Source organism: Rhinolophus hipposideros, assembly GCF_964194185.1.
Source record: "Rhinolophus hipposideros genome assembly, chromosome: 11".
NCBI lineage: Eukaryota > Metazoa > Chordata > Mammalia > Chiroptera > Rhinolophidae > Rhinolophus > Rhinolophus hipposideros.
This window is the reverse complement of record NC_138057.1, coordinates 61929939-61952742: the sequence shown is the minus strand read 5'-3', so window position 1 is coordinate 61952742 and position 22804 is coordinate 61929939. Positions and strand designations below refer to the sequence as shown.

Below are 22804 nucleotides of genomic sequence, written 5' to 3'. Positions count from 1 at the left end.
TTTTTTTAACCACTGAAGCCCTAATGCGCTATGTTTGTTTGTTTGTTTTGGCAGGGGGGGTGGCAGTTGGGGATGGAGGGCTTTATGGGAACCTAATGAGTTTATCTGTTCTGGATGACAGGCCATCTTTCTTTGGGCAGAGGAAGGGGTTCATCCTTCTCCCTCACACACCACATCTAATCTAATTGTCTAATGTAAATGCAATGCTTGAGGCTAGAGATGGCACAGGAGCTGAGAGAGGGCCTCAATGCTAAAGAGCTTGGATTGAATGGAGGATAGTTGGGGAAACAACCATTAGATTAGATTCTACCTCCTAAACTTCTCTAGAACCTGTCCCTTCCTCTCTTCCACACTATCATACCCCCAGCTTAGGCCACCTTCAAGTCTTACAAGAATTTCTCCAATTCTCCTTTCAGGACTCAGCATTTTGCCCCTTTATATTACAGCTAAACATAGATCTTTCTCAAATTTTCCTAGAAGCCAAATCTGACCACGCCTCTGTTTAAAGACTCTATTGGGTTTTTTTTTAGCTGTCCTCAATTTAATCCAAGCTCTACTCCAAGCATTTGAGGTCTTCCCTAGTTGTCTCCATGACCTCTCTAGCCTCATCCATTTTTCCAAACACCATAACTACTGGCAGTTCCCCACAATGCCCTCCTTCTGGGCCTTTGTTCAGGCTGTGCTCTATGTGGGGGATGCCTTTCCCTCCTAAATACCTGACAAATACCCACCTGTCTTTCAGTACTTGATTTTGGCATCACTTCACTAGGGAACCTGACTCCCTCCCTCCAATGAGCATTCCCTCCTTTGTGTGCCTCTGTCCTCCCAATAGATTTATAGCCACAAACTCCTCTGCATCCATTCTGTCTTCTTCCCACCTAGACTGAGCAATGACATCTGTCACCAGAAGCATGCACTGGGCTGGACACACCACAAGTCCCAGTAAATGTTGAATGAAGGGATGAAAGTATTGTCGTACTCTCAGGAGAACTGGTGCTTTGGAGTTGGATGACTTGGGTTGAAGTACAAACACTAAGAGCTGTCTGCTCATGGGCAGTTTATTGGAATTCTGAGCCTTGATTTCCTCAGCTCTGCCTACCTCATGGGATTCTGTAAAGCAGGGGTGTCCAAACTGCGGCCCGCGGGCCAACTGCGGCCCATGATCCATTGTTAAATTGGCCCGTAGCAAATTCCAAAAATATATTTAGTTTATTTAAATAAACCAGGTGAGGCAATACATACTTCACCTCGAGTGAGTGGCCTGGCTGTTTGTGTATTTTACCTCATATGGCCCTTGTTGAAAAACATTGAAAAAAGTTTGGACACCCTTGCTGTAAAGTAACATGTGAGGTGCCTGGTCCAGTTCCTGGCTTACTGTAAGGGCTCAGATATGTATCATCCTTGCAGCCAAGCAGCAGAGGAGGAGAAGGTGTTTAGTCAGTCAGTGAACAGGGGATTAGGATCGGGGACAGAAGGGGGGCAGAAGCAGAAACCTCCAAGACACCAGTGTACTTGGGTTTCTAAAACTGCTGGCCACCTGCTCTGTCCTGGAGCAAAGCTGAGGTGGGCAGATGGGTAGGGATGACGGATCAAGGGCCCATCAAGGCCAAGCCCTCCCTGGGCTGCTGGAATGGACCAGTCCCAGTGATGTCACAATCCTGAGGGGTTGCCAAGGCACTGCAGGAAGTGGATCTTCTTATTTCTCCTCACGGAGCTCTCAGATGTGAGAAAGGTGAGCAAGGAAGGCAGATGGAGATGAGGAACAGCCCGAGCCCCATGCCCAGGGGCTTGGCTCCGGGTGACTCTGGAAAGGCAGGAACACTGCCAGCTCCTGATACTGGCATCCAGGACATGGGTTCAGCCACTCAGCCGAAGATGAAGCCCAAGAAGGTGCGCAAGATCAAGGTGCTCATCATGGACCTGGGCTCGCAGTATTGTAAGTGCGGCTATGCGGGGGAGCCCAGGCCCACCTACTTCATCTCCTCCACGGTGGGCAAGCGCTACTCCGAGGTGGCCAACGCGGGCGACACCCGCAAGCAGACCTTCGTGGGCCACGAGCTGCTCAACATGGAGGTGCCTCTGAAGCTGGTTAACCCGCTAAAATATGGCGTCGTGGTGGACTGGGATTGCGTCCAGCACATCTGCGAGTACATCTTCCATACGGCCATGAAGATCCTCCCCGAGGAGCACGCCGTGCTGGTCTCCGACTCCCCACTCAGCCCCAGCAGCAACCGGGAGAAGTATGCAGAGCTCATGTTTGAGACCTTTGGCATCCCTGCCATGCACGTGACGTGCCAGTCGCTGCTGTCCCTCTACTCCTACGGCAAGATTGCGGGGCTGGTCGTGGAGAGTGGGCACAGTGTCTCGCATGTGGTGCCCATCTCCGAGGGCAACGTGCTGCCAGGCCTGACGGCCCGCGCTGACTACGCTGGAGGCGACCTCACCAACTACCTGCTGCAGCTGCTCAATGAGACCGGCCAGAAGTTCACGGATGACCACCTGCACATTGTTGAACACATCAAGAAGAAGTGCTGCTACTCAGCATTACAGCCCGAGGAGGAGCTCAGCCTGGGCCTGGAGCATCTGCGTGTGGAATACGAGCTCCCTGACGGCAAGCTCATCACCATTGGCCAGGAGCGCTTCCAGTGTGCCGAGATGCTCTTCAAGCCCACCCTGGTGGGCAGCAACCAGCCCGGCCTCCCCGCGCTCACGGCCACCTGCCTGGACCACTGCCAGGAGGCGGGCTTCAAGGAGGAGATGGCCGCCAACGTGCTGCTGTGTGGTGGCTGTACCATGCTGGATGGCTTCCCCAGGCGCTTCCAGAGGGAGCTGAACATCCTCTGCCCTGGGGACAGCCCCACAGTGGCTGCCGCTCCTGAGAGGAAGACGTCTGTGTGGACCGGTGGCTCCATCCTGGCCTCCCTGCAGGCCTTCCAGCAACTCTGGGTCAGCAAGGAAGAGTTTGAGGAGTGGGGCAGTGCAGCCATCTACAATAAGTGCTGAGGGGGGCCAGGCCTTATGGGCAGGTGACTTCAAGCCACTTTATACATTTACAGAATTTCACATAAAATTTTAACACACAATGGCTCTCGTCTAGACTCCATTTCTTGCTCCAGTCTGATAGAAGGTGGTGGGGAGTTGGGTTTAGGAATATCAGAACATTTTGCTCTGCTGGGTCAGGAGCAGCGAGGCCAGGGTGGGAGGGTGGATGGTTGGGACTCCCCTCACTGACCTTCCTCACCTCCTGATGGAGTGAACCTATGACCTGGGACTCATTACCAGGTGTCTGTGGGATCAGACATTAGTGAGCTGTGCAATCTGATGGGCTACCAAATGTCTCTGAGCCTCCTCTTTCCTTAGACAAACAGTACTGACTTCTGGCACCTTGGGAAGCTGCCTCAGTCCGGGGCCCTGTGCTGGGGCTGCAGACTTGGGAAAGAACCAGACACAGTCTTAATCGCTTAATGCCTTGCGATCTAGTCTTTCCTCATTGCCTAGCACTGGGCTCTTAGCCTGGAGTTTGAGTCCTGCTGGGGCTGGCAGGGCCTTGGTGCTATGCAGGAACTTGGGCTCTTCCCAAGAGACGGGCTGCAGACTGGAGGTCCGGAGGCTGATGCCGCCAGTAGACACATTTTGTTTGGCCAGCACAATGTATACATTTTTATCTTGAACACGAATTCTTTCAGTGGGGACTACATTCTTCGGGTTGCCAAAGTCTCCACAACCTGATGTCTTCATACAAAGCTGCTACTTCAGCATCTTTTGCTTAATTAGCCAGCATTCATTTCTATTGCTTGCACACCAAGTACCTTTGATTAGTACTACTCCTAAAATCGTGATGGGCCCCAAATCACACAGGTGGTAAATTAGTGCTACATGTGAGCCCTCTGCCACATGCTGGTCTCAATCTCCAAAAACCATGTCTGTGTCTACTTCACCACCCCCCATCTCCTCTTCCTCATTCCCCACAACCTCAGCAACTTCTGGTCTCCGCAATCACAGCTTCGTCGCCTGTGTCACCTGGTCATCTCCTCCAAAAGCATCCCTTGTGTGGCAGAGCCTGACATGAATTTATTTAAGCCAGCCACAGGCACAGATTTAATTTTCATAGAAAAATATGGGCCAGTGACTTCAGCTTAAGAGAACGGACTGATTGTGTGTGTTTATCTCCTCTCCCTCCTAAAACGGAATTAAAGTCATAATAGAGGAATATAGATGTATAATCCCGCTGCACATGAGGACAGTGGTAGGGGGACTTCAGAGGCCAGAGATTTCTACCTGATTCTGGAAGAAGAAAAGTAGATGCAGGGCTGGAAGGCTGCAGCCTGAAGTGTGCACGGTGCTCCCTGCAGGGGACAGGTTTGGGACTTAGAAATACCAAATAGGAATGAAGTATATGAGACAAAATGGGTCGGGAGGGGAGGGGATGGTAACAAACGGTCTCTGAGAGCACAGCCCTCCCACTCCCCACAGGTGGAGGGGTGAGCAGCGTGACCAGCTTTTAAGGGTCTATTTATATTCCTCAGGCAAACAAAACAAAACAAAACAAAACAAAACCCCCCAAATTGAATAATCCTCTTTATGAAGGTGGTGCTAGTACAAGGAAGAGGAGAGGAGCGTATGAAGAGGAGGCCATGAAGCCTGCCTGCATCCCTTTGTCCGTCTCCAAATCCTGAGACACACGCAGGCCCACCTAATATTCCCCAGGAGGAACCTACAGTTGGTGCCTCCATTTCCCCCTCATCCCTTCCCCACAACTCCCAGTTTCTTCCTGGGCATCACATGCGGCCCAGCGCTGACTGCCCCTCCAGGGCCAAGGGCAGAGCATATGACCAGTCTAAGCCAATCAGACTAAGCCAATCAGACTAAGCCAATCAGAGCCTTCCAACTGCTTGTCCACAATGATTGGCTGGGAGTGAGCACGTGACCCCAGTGCGCCCGAACAGAGTGCGCCCTTCTTGGAAAGTTGACGTGAGATGGGGGCGTGTGGCCTAGAATTGCTGCGGAGACATTTACTAGGGAGAAAGTCCGCTGGAAGCTGACCCACGAGGGCGTGCAGAACTCAGGTAGGTAGGTAGGCCCCTGATAACAGTGACCTCCGAATGGAACCGCGCCCGCAGTGCCCTCTACTGACTTCCGCGAGCTCAGGCGGTCAGCTCCACACTCAGGTAAGAAGAGGGTGTGTGTGTGTGTGTGTGTGTGTGTGTGTGTGTGTGTGTGTGTGTCCGCCTTGCAGTTGAGAACATTCCGACTGCGTCTCTTTCTCAACAATCGTATCCCTCCGGAGCAGTTTGTGTGGAGGGACCAGGGCTGGAGAAGCCTCTTATAATTGAAATATTAAGACTAACACTTCATTTATTTCCCAACAAAAAAACTACTGCATACGAAGCATTTTTATCAAGGTATTAGAGAACGTCAGATAACACTATCGGGGAAGAGCGGAAACCTAACAAAGAGTGTCTACTGGCCATTGGCCTACATTCTCTTGTGTAGATATTTGTTCCCGGGGTTGGACGTGAGGGCAGGGACTTTGGTGTCCTCGTAGTTTTTCTCCCGCCCAGTGCAGAGCATGGCACAGGGAGGAGGCTTAGTACATGCCAACCCAAAGGACTTACTCCCAGTCTTGAGGTAGAAGTTATAGTATTTTCTCCCATTTTACAGATGAGAACACTGAGGCTTGGAGAGGTTAACAGTCTTGTCCACGTTCACCCACCTGGTAAATCAGCCTTGTGCTAAATCAAAATTTTGTGATTCCAAAATACCTCTTTGCCCTTGTCACCAATCTTTCTGCAAATTATCAATCTCTTTTGCAAGGAAAAAAAAAAAGACAATCTCTCCCCCACCCCCCCAAAAAAAGATGCTTTCAAGTCATGAACGACAAATATGATGTAATTTCATAACCATCCTGAGGTATAAAAGTTAAGAACACCAATCTTTTAGCAAAGTAGAGACTTGCCCAGTGGCATAAATAAGTATTAGAGTGACACCGTGTGGTGAAATGTTACTATTCAGACATGGCAGGAGGCCTGTTACCCTTACTGCCTGTCTGGGCAGTGTGCTTTCTGTCTCTCAAGTGTTTATTACCAAGTTTGCGCTAAGAGCTATCTCCATATGCTGGGTTTAAGCAATTAATTTAATTATAGTACAAGCTATTAATGGTGTTCTATTTGATGTAAGGTGGTTTTGGGTGTTTTTTTTTGTTGTTTTTTTTTTTGATTCTACATTTTCTTGTGTAGGGATAAGCAGGCAGGCAGTGAAGGTCTCCTGGCTCCATGGGAATGCTGCTGATTCAGACAGTTCTGTACCCAGGCCAGGAGTCAAGGTCTCCCGGCTTCTTGGGACACTGTGTGCATGAGAGCAGACCTGCAGGGCCTGCCAGATGATCTCTCCTACAAATGCTCTGTTTTGCTGTGTCTGTATAACCTTGCGTCTCCGCCTGAATGTGCAGTGCTACCCCTCTGGCCGTTCGCCACCGGAGTCTCTCCTCGGTCTGTAAGTCTCAGTTAAATGTATGCCTGCACTCTGCCACCTGCTGTGTTCTTTGGGCTTGCAGCTTCTCAGGTACAACTCTTGGAACAACTTGGACTCCAGAACACCTTGTAATATAGTGGTTCTTAACCAGTGGGGAGAGGGAGTGTGGGGTATTGGTTATACTGGAGCTAGTTCTTAATGGCTTGTGAAAGCTCATTGTTAACTATTCAGGAATTTTGCAAGCCAGTTGTTAAGCTGTGTTGTCACTTGAAATTGCCCATGGTGGAAGTATTTACCATCACAGAAATCAGTAAGTGTTACAAAACAGGTCCTCCCCACCAGAGAGCTTGTTTAAAGAAGGGAACAGGAGAGTTGGAGAGAAATGGTGGGCAACAGAATCATGTAGGGAGCTGTTCCAAAAAACAAAACCCGTGTGGACCTTTCCCCCAGACACTGAGTCAGTCCATCTGGGGAAGCACCTAGGACTCTGCAATTGAAGAGTTCCTCAGGTGACTCTCTTTCGTGGCGCCTCAGAGGCAGTCGGCTGCTTCAGGATGAAGCCAAACATCTCTTTTCCAGCCACCGGCTGCCAAAAACTCATTGAACTGGATGATGAACACAAACTTCATTCATTTTATGAGAAGCGTATGGCCACAGAAGTTGCTGCTGACGCTCTGGGTGAAGAATGGGTTTTGTGGTTCGAATCAGTGGTGGGAACGACAAACAAGATTTCCCCATGAAGCAAGGGTGTCATGACCCATGGCTGAGTCTGCCTGCTCCTGAGTAAGGGACAATCCTTCTACAGACCAAGGAGGACCGGAGAAAGAAAGCACACATCTGTTTGAGGTTACATTGTGGATGCCAATCGGAGTGTTCTCAACTTGGTCATTGTACAAAAAAAAGGCGGGGGGGAGGTGGGGAAAAGGATATTCTTGGTTTCACAGATACTACTGTGCCTCGTTGCCTGGGGCCCAAGAGAGCTAGCAGAATCTACAAATTTTTCAGTCTCTCTAAAGAAGATGGATATCCGCTAGTATGTTGTGAGAAAGCCCCTAAACAAAGAAGGTAAGAAACCTAGGACCAAAGCACCCAAGATTCAGCGTCTTCTTACTCCACACGTCCTGCAACACTAACGTCTGTGTATTGCTCTGAAGAAACAGCAAACTAAGAAAAAGAAGGAAGAGGCTGCAGAATATGCTTAACTGTTGGCCAAGAGAATGAAGGAGGCCAAAGACAAAAACACCAAGAACAGGTTGCCAAGGACGTGGGCTGTCCTCTCTGAGAGCTTCTACTTCTAAGTCTGAGTCCATTCAAAAATGAGGTTTTCTAAGAGTAACAAATAAATAAGATCAGACATTAAAAAACAAAACAAAACAAAACAAAAACTAGAGTGGAAGCACCAGTGTTATCTCAGAAGCCCGCAGTGATTCTGATGTGCAGCCCAGGTGAGAACCACTGCGCAAGGGAAGCCTGAGGCCCCACCCAGTGTCTTATTTTCACAGCCAGAAACACTAAACAGCCTATCAGGCAGCTCTTGGTCTAGAACACTTGTTTTTTTTCCTGAGATGGATCTCTAGAATCTACCAATTTTCTGAGCCTTTAGCGTTCTAGAGGCCATTGCATGGCTACTGAAAGAAGTTCTAGCCCTCTTGGCTTCTTCGTTTGTATAAATATGTAAAATAACAATTAGGAGCCAAATGAGTCACAGAAGAAACCATACAACTATGCTTAATGAGTCCTGGAAAAGTCAGGCAAGAACGTGATACTTTAAGGATGTCTCTTAAGCAATTGCAGAGAGACTGACAGTCTCTTCCATGGTTTCAGGTTGGAAGTGTCCAGCAGAGAAAACCATGAGAACCGGAAATGAATCCACCAGATCTTACATGACTGACCACAGAACCACCACCTTGAGAAGTACCCCTCCCTCATTTTTATGGCCAAATAAATGGATATGGAGTTGAATTCTACCAGGACCCTTTTTGTTTCCCCTCACTAAAACAAAAGCGGCTTGGTACATTTCCATAACTCTGAAGCACTTTCTATCTTGTTGCTTGAGAGGACCAGGCCTCTTCTCTACCCTCATCCTGGTGTATACACACAAACAGACGTACATACGTGTACATATAGCACAGGGTATTCAGTCAGCTTAGAGGAATTGCTTTCTTTGTGAAGAGGGGCATTCAAACAATGGAGGGTAACATTCTTGGCCTTGTGATTCTCAAATTTTATTGCATGTTAGAATCACCCAGGGAGCTTTCAAAAATTACAATAGCAAGGACTTCTGGTTCTGCCAAGAGGGAGTAGCCTTATTATCTCAGCTCCTCCCTCTTACAACTAAAAATCACTGGGCGTTGACAAAGATGCTCTCTTTGACCAAACCAGCCAGGCTCCTCTCAGAACTTTCTCAACTAGGTTTCAACCTTGGCCTATAAAGTCTTGAACAAACACTAATGTAGTTTCTAACAGCTCAAAGCCGCATCCTTAGGATGTCCCTGTCATTGGCCCTGCAAGTGCCTGCCTGAGAAAACCCAAAGATGCCAAAAGAATGTATTATTTGTTCCAGCCAACACCGGAAGGAAGATAGGGTCCCTGTCTCCCAGTCTTTGTGGGCAGGAAGGAGCCTAACTTTAGTGAGTGCCCGTTAACAAACCCAGATGGGTTTCACATGGACCAGCTCCTGCTTCCTGCTTGTCATTTTTCATTCCATGGACTCTACTGAGCCCCTGCTCAGCACCCGCCCCCCGTTATTCTCCTGTTAAAATGCCCAGTTACTCTGTATGAGTTGAAGTGGAACTCTTTTCTCTGCTATTATAGTATTTTTTTCTGATTAAAATCTGTCCTTACCACTTAGTATCCAGCTTTACCTCTGACAACATAATACAACAAGCATAAGAAGACTCCAAAAAGTGAATAAAAGAAGATGTGCTCATCTTCTTTTGGTGGTTGTCATCTTTAGGAATTGGTTAATTATATTAACTATATTTTCTTATTTTTTGTAAGACCCCCCAAGTGCCAGAACATCAAGAATACCAAAAAAAAAAAAGAGAAAATATAGTTATTATAAATGGTCCTGCAATGAATGGATGCCCAATAAACACAGAATGGAAGAAAACACAGAATAGGTTTCAGTGGGACTGAATGAGAAGTTGATCTCTCACCCTACCCTTCCACTCCGTGGAAGTGGGTGCTGTGCTCAGATTCCCCCAATGGGGTAGTGTTGGTAGGTCCAGAGTCGAGCTGTACCTTCACCCCTACCCAGCAGCAGTATGGCGGAACAAGGTGATGCGAAATGGGGCGAGTTGGCACTTATCCCCCTCTTCCTCGTTCTCTAGTGACAGTGGGGCTCAGTGGGGAGCTGATCTTACACCCCCACTTGAAGGCAAGTAATTTGTGGATATTGACAAAGTGATCGTAAAGTTTATATGGAAAGGCAAAAGACCCAGAATAGCCAACACAACCCTGAGGAAGAAGAAAAAAAGTTGAAATACTGACACTATCTGACTTCAAGACTTACTGTAAAGCTACAATAATCCAGACAGTGTGGTACTGGTGAAAGAATAGACAGTTCAGGAGCTCCAAGTTAGATCCACGCAAATACATTTAATTGATGGTTGACAAAGGAGTAAAGGAAATTCAGTAGAGAAAGGATAATCTTTTTAATAAATGGAGCTAGAAGAATTGGAAATCCTTCGCCAAAAAAATGAACCTAGACACAGACTTATTTTCACAAAAATTAACTCAAAATGGATCATAGACCTAAAAGCAGAATACAAACCTATAAAACTTCTAGAAGATAACAGGAGAAAATTGATAAGTTGGACTGTATTAAAATGAAAAGCTTCTGCTTGATGAAAGACACTAGAAAGAGGATGAAAAGACAAGCCACAGAATGGGAGAAAAATATTTGCAAAACACATCTGATAAAGGATTTGTATCCAAAGAACTCTTAAAACTCAACAATAGGAAAACAATCCAATTAAAAAACGGGCAAAAGATCTGAATAAACTTCACCATAGTGGATCAACAGATGGCAAATAAGCATATGAAAATAAGCTCATCCTGTATAAAAGATGCAAAATGGCACATCCTCTTTGAAAGGCAATTGGGTAGGATTTTTTTTTTTTTTAACCAAGCTAAACATATTCTTACCATATGATCCAGCAGTTACACTCCTAGGTATTTACCCAATTGAATTGAAAACAAGTCCACATAAAAACTTGCACACAAAAGTTTATAGCAATTCTTCTCATAATTGCCAAAAACTGGAAGCAACTGAGTTGTTTTCAAATAGCAAAATGGATAACTGGTAGTACATCTGTACAATGGAACATTAGTCAGCAGTGAAAACTGTGGACTTCAACTCTGTGTCAGTATTGGTTCAGTAATTATAACAAATGTGCCACACTGATATGCAAGAGGTCAATAATGGGGAAAACATGTAATGGGCATAAGAGAAACAAATGAGAAGGAAAGAGTTGTCTTTTCCCTATAGTTATTGCTGAAATGTTCCAAACAAGGAACAAACAAGAAAAGGTCATGGACAAACTGGGGAGTTGGAACAGGACGGGTCTCTAGCAATGATCTGGTCAAAATTTTTTAGATGACAAAACAGGCTTAGCGCCGGCTAAGCCGGGAAATGACTTGCCCAAGGACAGAGCTGGCCAATGGAGGAGCTGAGACCATTGTGAGATTTCCCAGCTTCTGGTCCCCTACTCTCTCCGCACCATTGGAACTTCCAGTTCAGCTACGTGCAGCTTGGCATATCTGAAGCATTTGCACTGTGTGCCTTTTAATCCTTTAAGAATCACTTAAAGAGGAACAGACGTGTCTGCAGGTGCCAGTGACCTGGCAGGAAAATACTCTCTGCGGGAACAATATAATTGTGCTCCCACTGCAAAGAGCAGGAATGAGTCATCTCCAGAAACAGCCAAGCCAGTATCTCTCACGATACTGGGGGAAAAGTCTCCACACATCAAAACCATATCTTCAGAAGACAGGGGTGGTGCTCTGGGAAGATCCCTGGCCTGAGCTCCCAGAGCCCCCTGTTTGGGCCCCAGCTTTTCAATCAGCGTTAGGGATCCCAAGTGGCCAAGTGTATCTCACCAGAAGGTATGATGGCATTGAGGAGACTTCCCCCAACCAGGTCCCAATTTAGTAATCGGCAAAGGCTCACAGCTAGACCAAGAACAAGCCCTTTACTTGTTTGAAGACAAGTAAAGCAGAAGAAGGCCATGGCAAAGAATGATAGCTGTCCAGCAAAACGTCCCTCTTCCTTGATGGGATTTTTATTTGGACATGTGGCTGCCTTGGTGGAGACTGCACTTACGAGCGTGCTTGTAGCTAAGTGTAGCCAGTTGACTGAATTCAGGCCAATGAAGTGTGGGTGAAAGTGCAATATGCAACGTCTGGGTCATCTTCAACTTAAAGGAAGATATCCTGGAGCAGCTCTCCCTTTCCTCTTCCCTTGAGCTGGAGCATGAATGTTCCTGTGACCTACCTTTGATCATGCAGACAAAGATAATGCCATCGGCACTGGCAAAGCAATGGACTAGAAGGAACCTGGGTTCCTGAATGGCTGCATGGAGCAAACCACTCACGAACCTGGACCTCAGAGCCATTAGTGATGGAGAAACAAATCTATCTCCTTAAAACTATGCACTATAGGTGTTTTGGGGGTCTTTTAGACATGGAAGCTTCTCCTTTCCCCTGACTTATAATGGGGACAACACAATAGGAAGTGGATGATATTTTGAGCAACACTTAAAGGACCCTAGGGCAGAGCAGGCAGAAGTCCTATTCTTTTGAAAAATTACTGAACTGAGCACTGAGTTTCTCTGTAGAACGGTTCCCCATCCCTTTTCCTTTTCTGATGTTTTCTTAAGTGAACAAATCAGCTTTCTCACATAACCCTTATAAAAATCCTGTGAACAGGGTTTTCTCTCATTTTACAGTTGAGAAAACTGAAACTCAGAATAGGGAGGCAATTTGCCCAAGATCTCACAGTTAATAGTGATGAAACTGTGGTTAGAACTCAGGTCTCTGTGATTCCAGGGTCCAGGTTCTCTGCTCTGTGGCATGCTGCCCCTCCCAATAAGCCATGATGTGTATCTGAAAATGGGTACTCAGTATTCTCTGGTGGTATAAAAGTCTTAAGATCATAAATAGAAAGGGCTTGTTTGTTTCATACAGGTAGAGGCTGGCAGGAAGGTGTAATTTCAGGCTGTATCCAATTTATAAATGACCAGTGATCGGACAGTTCTTTTACATGCATGCTGTTTGGAGTTCAGACCATGTTTTTCCATGGAATCAATATGATTCATGGTGACACATGCCCAGGCTAGCTTCCAGACACTTCTATAACTCACAGTCTGAGGTCTGAGGAAGGCAAGAGAGTAATAGTAGATAATGATTTTCTAATGACCAGACCAGATGCCTCACGGCCATTCTGCCCTATGCTTCTGGCCTTGCCACCTCCCCTACATTTTGACCAAATCCTCCAACTCCTTAGTCTAACTCATCTCACTAGGAATAAATAAAGAAAAGAATGTGATCGATCTAATTTCCACTAACATGATTATTATCTAAGAAAATCTATGCCATTCAGTATGGTGGACTTAGGAAAATTTGCTTTCTGTTCAGTGCATTTTATTACAGTGTAGTTGTGGTCTACAAGCATACTTGGATCAGGCCGGGAATTGGATTATTTTATTGACCACACTTAATTTTTGCAGAGACTAAGTTTCATATGGAAAGGCCTAAGTAGTATCTTAAAGGAGAATGAGGGGGAAACAATTTCAAAAGGCAGTCAGCTGCATAGCTACTTAACTTCATTGCTAGAAGACTGGGTTGCATTTATGGAGTTTGGAAAGCAAAGGAATGATCTGTAAACACCAGAGCTGTTGTATAAGTCGGTTTTATACCATGTCAATCAGAACTTGGTTCAGGATACAGAATCCATCCTGAATATTGTAAACAGGAAGAGATTTTAACACATGAAATCTTACCAAATTTGCTTACCAAAATAGTGGTGAGGTTGGGGGAGTTGGCTCGGGTTCTGGGACTCTGAGTAAGCAGAGCACTGCAGAGATGACCCACGAGGAAAGCTACCACTCCTTAGGCCACTCGAAATGATTGAGTTCAAGAACCTATCACTGCAGCTTTGACCGGGGATAAGTAGGAATCATGAAGCTACTGCTCTTGCTGCGAAGACCAGTACCACAGCTGCCTGTCACACCCCAGAAACTGAACAGACACTGGCGTGCTGCTTCCAAAAAGCCTGACATTTGCATCATCGTGCTTATCTTATTTTCACCTCACCAAGCTCATACAAGCGTATCTAATTGGTAAACAGAATTTGCATGCAGAACCTGCACAGGAATGTGGAAAATGTAGTATTAGCTTTCTAACCTCTGCCATACAGGATGGCACCAAGACCTGAAACTTCCCGTGATGGGGAAATGGTCTGTCTGCACTGTTCGGTAGTACAGTAGCCTCTAGCGAGATACAGCAATCGAACACCTGAAATGTGGTTAGTGCGATTGAGGAATTACATTTTTATTTTTATTTAATTTTAATTAATTATTTAAATTTAATTTTGAATAGCCGCAGGTAGCTAGTCGCGAATGTATTAAGTAGTGCAACTGTAGAAGTCAGGCGGAGGTGGAATGGAGGTTGACTGAGCCAATCCATAGTGTCCGTAACACTGATTGTAACCCTTATGATGAATCACTTGTGAGAACCCTCATGGCTTCCGCTTCCATACCAGTAAAATGAGGATAACTACTCCCAAGGGTAATGTTACGGTAATGCAGCTGAGAAACAGCTTATGCTTAGCGGTAAATTCAGGACCACGAATACCAGGGGGCTGCTTGGATAAGGACACTTGAAACTAGGGTCTGGCATAGTATACGTGACCACTCAGGGCTTTACCTTTCTAAGGAGAAAGCTGCTGTTATGTGTTTGCCTGAACTTGGCTTCTCCAGTCCACATCTCTCTCCTGAGCTCCACATCCACATATCTATCGACTGAATTTCTTCACCTGAATGCCCAATAGTTACCTAAATGCAACACATTTATCCGTCCATCCGCCATCCAACCATCATCCATCCGTCCATCCATCCATCCATCCATCCAAGCATACACAAACATATATTATATGCTACCATATTCTAGATAGTTGGCACTTGGGTGTAGGGTTGAACAAAACAGATACTATCTCTCTCTCAGAGCTTACAGCTTAATAGGAAAACCAGAGAAGTAACAGACAGTGGGGTAAGTGGAAATACAGGCTGCAATGGGAGTACCTTGGAGCAGCACCAGACCTACACCTAGAGGGCCCATGCGGTGTCAGAGAAGGCTTCCTGTAACAACACAAGAGTTGGATCCAACCAAAATAAGCAGAGGGGAGTGACAAAAGCAGAGGCTCAGAGACAAGAAAGAACGCAATGCATTCTAGGAATATAGATGGTGAGTATGTCGAGAGTTTGTGAGGGGGTGGTGTAAGAAGGGGTAGAGGTAGGTTGAGACAGATAGTGCAGGGTTTTCAAAGTAAAGCTAATTGGATTTCATCCTAAATGCACAGGGGAACCATAGAAAGAGTTTAAGCAAGACAGTTGTTTTTTTTGGAAAAAGCCCTGCTTGGCCTGAATTGTGTCCCTCCCTCAAATTCATTGGTTGACGCCCTAACCCTGAATTTGGAGGTGAAAACTGTGGGAGATAATTAGGTCATGAAAGTGGGATCTTCATGATGGGATTAGTGACTTTATGAGAAGAGACACCAGAGAACTTGCTCTTACTCTCTGTCCCTGCCATGTGAGGACACAGTGAGAAGATGGCTTTCCGCCATCCAGGAAGAGAGTCCTGACCTGAAAATGACCATGCTGGCACCTCCAACTTCTACTTCGGGCCTTCAGAACTCTGAGAAATCAATTTCTGTTGTTTAAATGGCCCAGCGTATAGAATTTTGTGAGAGTAGCAGCTTGCACTAACTAATACAGGCCCTCTGGTTGCAATGTGAATGAATTCTAGGAAAACAAGTCTAGAGACAGGGAGACGGTTGGAAGCAGAAGGTTGTTGACGTAATTTATATAAGAGATGACTGCCTGTGTGAGGGTAGTAGTAATGGGGAAGGAGAGGAGTATACAGGATATGGGAATAAATACAGATTTCTGACTTGGGCAACGGGTGAATATTGGTGCTAGGTAGGAAACACTAGAAGAAAAGTTGGTTTTGAGATGGGGAGATAAATTAAATTTTAGATGTGATAATAATATATTCAATTTGTTGATCCTTTACTGCACTGTGTTTAATAATGTAACTTCACTTGCTCAACAAGTTTTTCTAGTGGTCTTTTAAGATGAGTCAACGATTAACAACTAATATTTTTGAAGGTTTGGGGAAATAGACCTTATAGTAGGCAGAATAATGGTCCCTCCAAAGATATCCACAACCTAATTCCAGGAATCTGTAAATGTTACCTTACATGGCAAAAGGGATTTACAGATGTGATTAAGAGGTGGGGAGAATATCCTGGCTTATCTGGGTGGGGCCAGTCTAATCACAGTCATTAAAATGGAGTTTCCTGGTTGGATCAGAGAGATAAGATGGAAGAAGAAAGAGGAGAGAAGGGCTCAATACTTCATTGCTGGCTTTGAAGCTGTAGGAAGCGGGTTACAAGCCAAAGTATGTGGTAGCTTCTAGAAGCTGGGAATGGTTCTCAATTGACAGACGGTAAGGAAATAGGGATGTCAGTACTATAGCCACAAGGACCCGAATTCTACCAACAACCCACTGAACAGGAAACAGATTCTCGCCTAAACTCCAGAGAGGAATGCAGCCTGCAGACACCTTGGTTAGTGTAGTGAGACCTGTACTGGACTCCTGACCTACAGACTTGAAGAGAATCTGTATGTGTTGTTTTAAGTCACTGCACTGGTGGTAATTTGTTAGGGCAACATAACAAATGAATACATGCCCTCACGTGCATGGTTAGGAGGTCCATCAGTCAGAGTCCAGTCAGGTACTTTGACCACGCTAGTCATTTGAACAAATTTATTGTAAAGAATTGTTAACTAGCAAACAGGGGATTAACAAATAAAAAGAATACAAGAGAATTTAAAAGAATATAGGAATAGCAAATGTAGGGCACAGCTAATACCTCTAGGCCTGAGAGAAAGTATCCAAGGAAGGAACGAACTTAGCCAGATGATTTTAAGGAGGTATTGCAAGGTGGGAAATGGACTAGGATTGTTTAGAGTTAATAACATAATAGCTTTAGATTGGTGGGCACAACAAAGCCAAGATCTTGAAGCAAGTCTTGATGAGCAATTGTTAGTCTGATGAATACATTAAGTTGTTTTGCATTATTCTTCCAGGAGTAAAGCATTTCCTGGAACAAATAGCTAAATTAACTTTACTTGTTCTCAGTATGTAACATAGCAATAGAAAAATCTGCTGGTCCCAGTATTATTTTTATAGGGGTAAAAAAATACTATGTTGGCTTAAATTCTCATTTTCTTTGTCATTCCGATAAGGGGAAAAAGATACCATCCATCATTGTTGTTTAAACTTATGTTTCATGAATGAGTTAAACAGCTTTTCATATATAATTCTGTGTGAACTCCTGTACATTAACCATCCTGTACATTAAGAATGTTGCATAACAACATTATCAGTTCCTTATCATTTGAGTTCCAATGTTCCCTAGTTTCTCATTTGTTTTTGACCTTTTTACCTTTGATTTTAATATAGAAATATTAAATGTTTATATTGTCTTATGAATCAGTGTTTTCCCTTTAAGATTTCTGGGTTTCACCTTCTGCTTTAAAATACCTTTCCATACACACCAAATAGTTAACTGTGCTTGCCTCCCTCCAGGGAGTGGGAGTGTAGAGGGATGGGCACAATGCTTATGCTGTGGGATTTCTACATTTGTGTTGTTTGAACTTATTATAAAAATATGCTCTATAGTAATGCTAACATATTTTTAAAACATAGAAATGCTTTCCCCACTCCAAGATAATAATCTTTTAGAGCTTTTCATGGGCCCTAATCCCATTCATGAGGGCCTCACCCTAATGACCTCATCTCATCCTAATTACCTCCTAAAGGCCCCACCTCCTAATTCTATCATATTGAGGGGTAGAGTTTTGAATTGGGGGGAGGGGCACAAACAGTTGGTCTATAACATGCCTCTTTTGAGTTTCCTTCCTTTTTATGTCTTTTCTTGGTAGTCTACCTGACTATTGCCATCCAAACAAGTCTAGTATTTCTTGATTCTTGATTCTAATAGTTAAAATAGTTACTTTTATATCTCTTCACATATGTTTCTGTTTATATCTTCTGAGCTGTGTTCCAAACTATTATCATACGTTGTTATTATTTCTACATCACGTCAAGGGATTTTTAAAAGGACACCAAAATTGGGCATTGGTCTGAAATTTAGACAAATTGGTCTAAAATTTCAAAGTCCCATTAATCTCTGAAGATAAAATATACTGAATAGCTCTCGAATTTTGAATACAAAGTATAGACCAGGCATTTCAAATGTTATCTCATTTAATCCTTAGAACATTTTTACGAGATGGGTATTATTCTCATTTTCATGTGAAGAAAAAAGTCTAGGAAATGCCCAAGTTCAAACAACAAGGGGATTCCAACCACAGTCTCTTTCTACAATGTTTCTACTCTTCACATTCCTTCTACATCTTGAGAGAAGAAATAAAAACTAGGGCATCATTATCCCCATGATGTTTTTGTTTATGATTCAAACAAAAGGGTTGGAAGTGAGACTTCTTTAAGTATAGTTTATTTACTTTTGACTTTTGAACTGTGCAAATGTTTTATATTTTTTGAAAGTTAAAGTCAACAGGGAAAATAAAGCTAACCCTAAAATTGAAAATAAATTGTAACCAATAACCTTAACTCTTTATCAAATTGGTTACACCAGAGAAAAGAATTATTGCAAGTGACTTTGGAACATGTTCTTCTGGTATACATTCTTGGTGGGGTATATTCTAAGGAAAAAAGAATTGAAAATAATTCCAGACTTCACTCAGTCGTTTTATTATTAGGAGTAATGTTTGCATTATATTGAAAGTACTTTATATATTAAGATAAAATAAGAATGTTAATGCAAAGTTAAAAACCCTGTGTTAAATTTGAATTGTACATACTAATATGAACTCATCATTTAATTTTTTTTTTTCACTTTCTCTGTTCAGTGAAAGGACCTAAAAGCAACAATATCCCAGCAGCCATGTTAACTGAGAATCTATGCCTCATTCTTGAAAGATTGTTTTGTTGCCAGTTTTGACAAAGTCTCATCATATGTGTGGGAAAGGATTGGGAGCCCTGGGCCAAGACCATTTCAGGTAAGGAAATAATTCAGTGCTTATTAATTCAGCAGTTGGGGACTTTAAAGTTGTCAGGGGTGAGGTCTGCCCCTGGCCCTCTTTGTCATCCTCACATTATCTTTTGTAAAGGCTACATTGCTCACCAATGCTTTTATGTGCAAGTGTACTCTTTATATATATAGGTGGGATTGTGTGTACTCTTTATATATATAGGTGGGAATATAAAGGTGGGATTGTGTCCGATGTTTGGGTTGATGCAAGGTGGGAAGCTGGAGTTGAGAACAGGAAATCCTGCGAATATAAATCTCCAGGAATTAGCAAAAATTCCTGGAAGAACTTCATTTTCAAAGGTTATATAATTGGTAGGATCAAAGCCGAAGTGACCAAGGGGGTAACGGACAACTCTTGGTTGTAGGAGGAATGACTAGAAAATAGCACTATTTGTTTACGATAATAGAGTATCTCTGAGATGAAGAAAGGATAGAATTGGAAGATACTAAGGCCCAGAGAAGGATGGAAGGATCTAGAAGGCCCGAGGACGCATAGAGGATTCTATTTGGCTGGATGCTGTAAGGAGGGATTGTGGGTTCACCCTCCTCTTCAAGGGCCTTCTCCATCGTCAAGAACACTGTCATTGCTCCATAGCTCCGCGAGGGGGCCTGAGAACTCTTGTCTACAGTGCGCATTCTCAGTGCTCAACTGGCTGAGGCTGATGTGCACTTCCGAGAAACTGTGCTTTCAGATGCATCTGAGCGAATCTTGGGGCATGAGTTCCATTTTATACTTTCTATGTAGCTGGGATTCCTATTTCTGTTCCTCTACTGTTTACAGAGGAATAAAAATTTACCAGCATTTGGGAAAAAGAGACACATAAATTTGGAAAAGGAACCCTAGGGCCAGCCTTCAGCAGCCATTAACCTTTTCTTCTTTGTACTTTTGTAAATCAATTATGTTGACACAGAGAGCCACTTGAGATGGAAACTCTCAGGAAAGATGAGAATGTCATCGAGGGGAACAAGGCAAGGGTAGGAGTGGGATATAGGATTTATATTTGAAGCACACAGACCTTCTGTCTGGTTTTGGTAGAGGGCTCCATGGAAAAACCCTGATCACAGTGCATCATGGGCCATGGACTGGACTCTTAGGAGAGTTCAGAACACCTGTAGGAGGACAGAGTCCCTCAACTCGTATTCATCAGACACAGTCTCAGCTCAGGTGTCTAGCCAAGGTGTCTCATATCCCTTTGTGTCAGGGCTGACGTGGAGAACAATGCTCTGAGCCTCTGAAAGCCTTGACTCCGATGCTGAGGCCTGACTCTGTCACCTGGGGCAAGTCCTGTGTGAAGGATGGCACGTGTGCCCTCCGTTCTCAGAATCTGCCCTTCCCCTGCAGAGGACACGGACCGAAAAAATCAATTGAGCATGACATACAGAAAACTCTGCTTGAAGTTTGCAAAGAAGGAAAAATAGACAGCATTTTTACCCACTTTAAATAACAGGGATGGATCACAGAGCTCTATTAATTCAATATGGAAAATCAGATTACCCATGAATAATGAATGTCTGCAGCTTGCCTAGAGAGAGGAGTGAAAATTCAGTCCTAACCACTCACTGTAGTCTCTTAAGGTCAGTTCAGAATAAAAAAAAAGGGGGGGGGGGAACAAAGGTGTAGTATTAAAAGGTAGGGTTTTATCTAGTCAACGCTGGGCTCCCCAATGTTGAACCTTAACCTCACGTTTCCGTGAGGGCCCAGGTCCATAGTTTCTGAGGAGGTCAATTCCTAGAGTAAGTCCCTGTTAGAACACAGAGCTCTCAGAGGGGAGGCTCACGGGAAGGATGTGGATTCCCCCTGGTGTCCATCCATCCAAATAAAAGAGTGACGAGGCTGGGCGACCGGTCTCACCCATGGGTGGCAGTTTAACTTCCCTAAGGCTCAGGTTCGTCCTCTGAGGCAAAGCCTGGCCTCCATACCTCACTGGGTTGTTGTGAGGATCACATGAGATAATGTCTGTGAAAAGCCTTGGACTATGGACTATTTTGTAAACTAATTTTGGTGCTTTCAGAGTCTTAGTCTCCCAACAGTCTCCCCCAAATGATCATTCCACTCAGGCTCCTGAAATACCACTTTGCTCCTCTCTTCACCAGAAGTAACCCAGGCTCTTGGATGCACAGGTTTGAGAGATTGACTGAAACAACAGGACAAGCTTTTCCAGTGAACAGATTAGTCTCTCTCCCCTCTTTCCTGTATCTCCCTTCCTAGGATGATTTACGCAGTTTCAGGGCCCACTGCAGCCTGGGGTTGACACTGGAGGGGAAACCCACAGGACAGGGAATGCGAAAGAAAACCTTGGTGTGAGGAAGAAGAGAAGCAGTGTGAAGTCTGGGATGTGGGAGAACACAGTGAGTTTCCTGCTCTGGCAGGCCCCATCCAGCATTCTTGATTTTAGCTCATTCCTCTTGTCTTCTGCAGTCACTTGGACAAGCTCCGTCACAGGCAGTTGGCGGCAACCATTTTGTCAAGATCCCCACGGTGCGTTGTGCGGCACAGTGGCTGTGGAAGCTGACATCTGCTGTTTGGGGAGCATCTAGAAGGTGCTGCTGCCTCGGAGTCCCAGGGCTCCTACCGCTCCTCTGAGGGGGTCAGCTCAGTCTCTGCTTTCAGCCTCTCACGGACCCTCAGAAGACCCGTAATTAGCCCCTCTCCTAGCCCCTGTACGTCTGGTTTCCACCTCCTTACTGGATTCTCCAGAGGCCCAACTTCTAGACCATCTGTGGACTTTGTATAACTGGCTTCCATCTTCCCTGTGAACTCTCCAGAGGCATGTTTACCTCTGTTGCCTCTTTGCCCGAGTACCCCATGGGGCCTGTCTTTCCTTATTGAACTCTTACTGTCTCCCTTCCTCTCATTGTATCCTGTTTTCTTAAAGCACCTCTGTATCACTCCTTTCCTTTCACCCCTGTCAATGGCTTTCCTTTTGTGAAAATTTGGTTGGAAAAGCTACATTTCACAAAAGGTTTCTGAACATTTTGTTTAGGACAAAAACCTTCCTTTTTATATATGACACGACAGGGGGGTTTCAAGTTCTGATTGTCTGGGCTATTGTATTATTTTTCATTCCCAGATCACTTCTTGGTTGAGTCTTTTCACCCAGGAAATCAGCTGATTAATTCCATGAAATTGCTAGCAAAGGAAGTTGGGTGGCACCCAAAAGAAAGTAAATACAAACCCAACAGACAGTGTAATTGCATGCTGTGGCCAAATCATGAGCAAATTGCAGCCTGGCGTTGAACTCATACAGAGGAATAACTCAATAAGTATTAAGGATAAAGACCTTAGTGGTATCATAGTTCATAGATAAGAAATGTCAACAACTTAAACCTTAATTTTACACTGAGTAAAGAACAAAGACAAAGAGAAAAAATCATGAGATTAAAGCACAGCAATCTGGCTCTGGAGGTCTTGTCTTGGGGAAAGGTGACATTCCTTGCAGTCACCAGCGTGGTTCTGATGGTCTTGGCTGAAAGGTGCCATTTCCTGCAGTCAACTGTTTTGGAATGGTTCCTCTGTTTGAGATCTCAGGACAGCCTTGTAGTGATTTCGTGTTGCTCATGTCTCTTGACTCAGGAGGCATGGGTTTCCTATTAACAGTACCTGGGGGAAGGTCCACAGTCTTCTGTGATGTCTGAACTTGGGAAAAATAAGAAAACTTGCATTATTATTTAAAGACCGACAGAAGGACGGTTAACAGAGTATTTTGGTGATTTAAAAGAAAACTCTGGTCATTTTATGAAAGAAAACCCTAATTTTATTTTTTGTGTATCATCTATATTACAATTAGCAGTAAATGATTTGTAAGCCCTTTTCTGTGAATAACTCCATTAACATGGAATATACCCTTGAATGTGTCTTTCTGTCGTTTATAGAATTAAAATAAATTTAATATACTTTTTTTTTTTTTTTTTTTTTTTTTTTTCTTTCAT

At 44.4% G+C, this 22804-nt stretch overlaps 1 protein-coding gene and 1 pseudogene across 2 annotated transcripts; both read left to right on the top strand.

Annotated features, from left to right (window-relative positions):
• Positions 1–1701: 1701 nt before the first annotated feature.
• ACTL7B (actin like 7B) lies at positions 1702–3003 on the top strand (the record flags this gene model as incomplete). The annotated part of the gene is made up of 1 exon (XM_081066902.1): positions 1702–3003. Exon 1 carries the CDS (start codon positions 1750–1752, stop codon positions 3001–3003), a length of 1254 nt encoding a protein of 417 aa, XP_080923028.1. The 5' UTR covers positions 1702–1749.
• A 3986-nt stretch (positions 3004–6989) lies between these two features.
• Positions 6990–7791, top strand: LOC308504487 (small ribosomal subunit protein eS6-like; annotated as a pseudogene). Its single transcript has one exon. The product of its transcript is annotated as a small ribosomal subunit protein eS6-like (transcript).
• The last annotated feature ends 15013 nt before the right edge of the window (positions 7792–22804 follow it).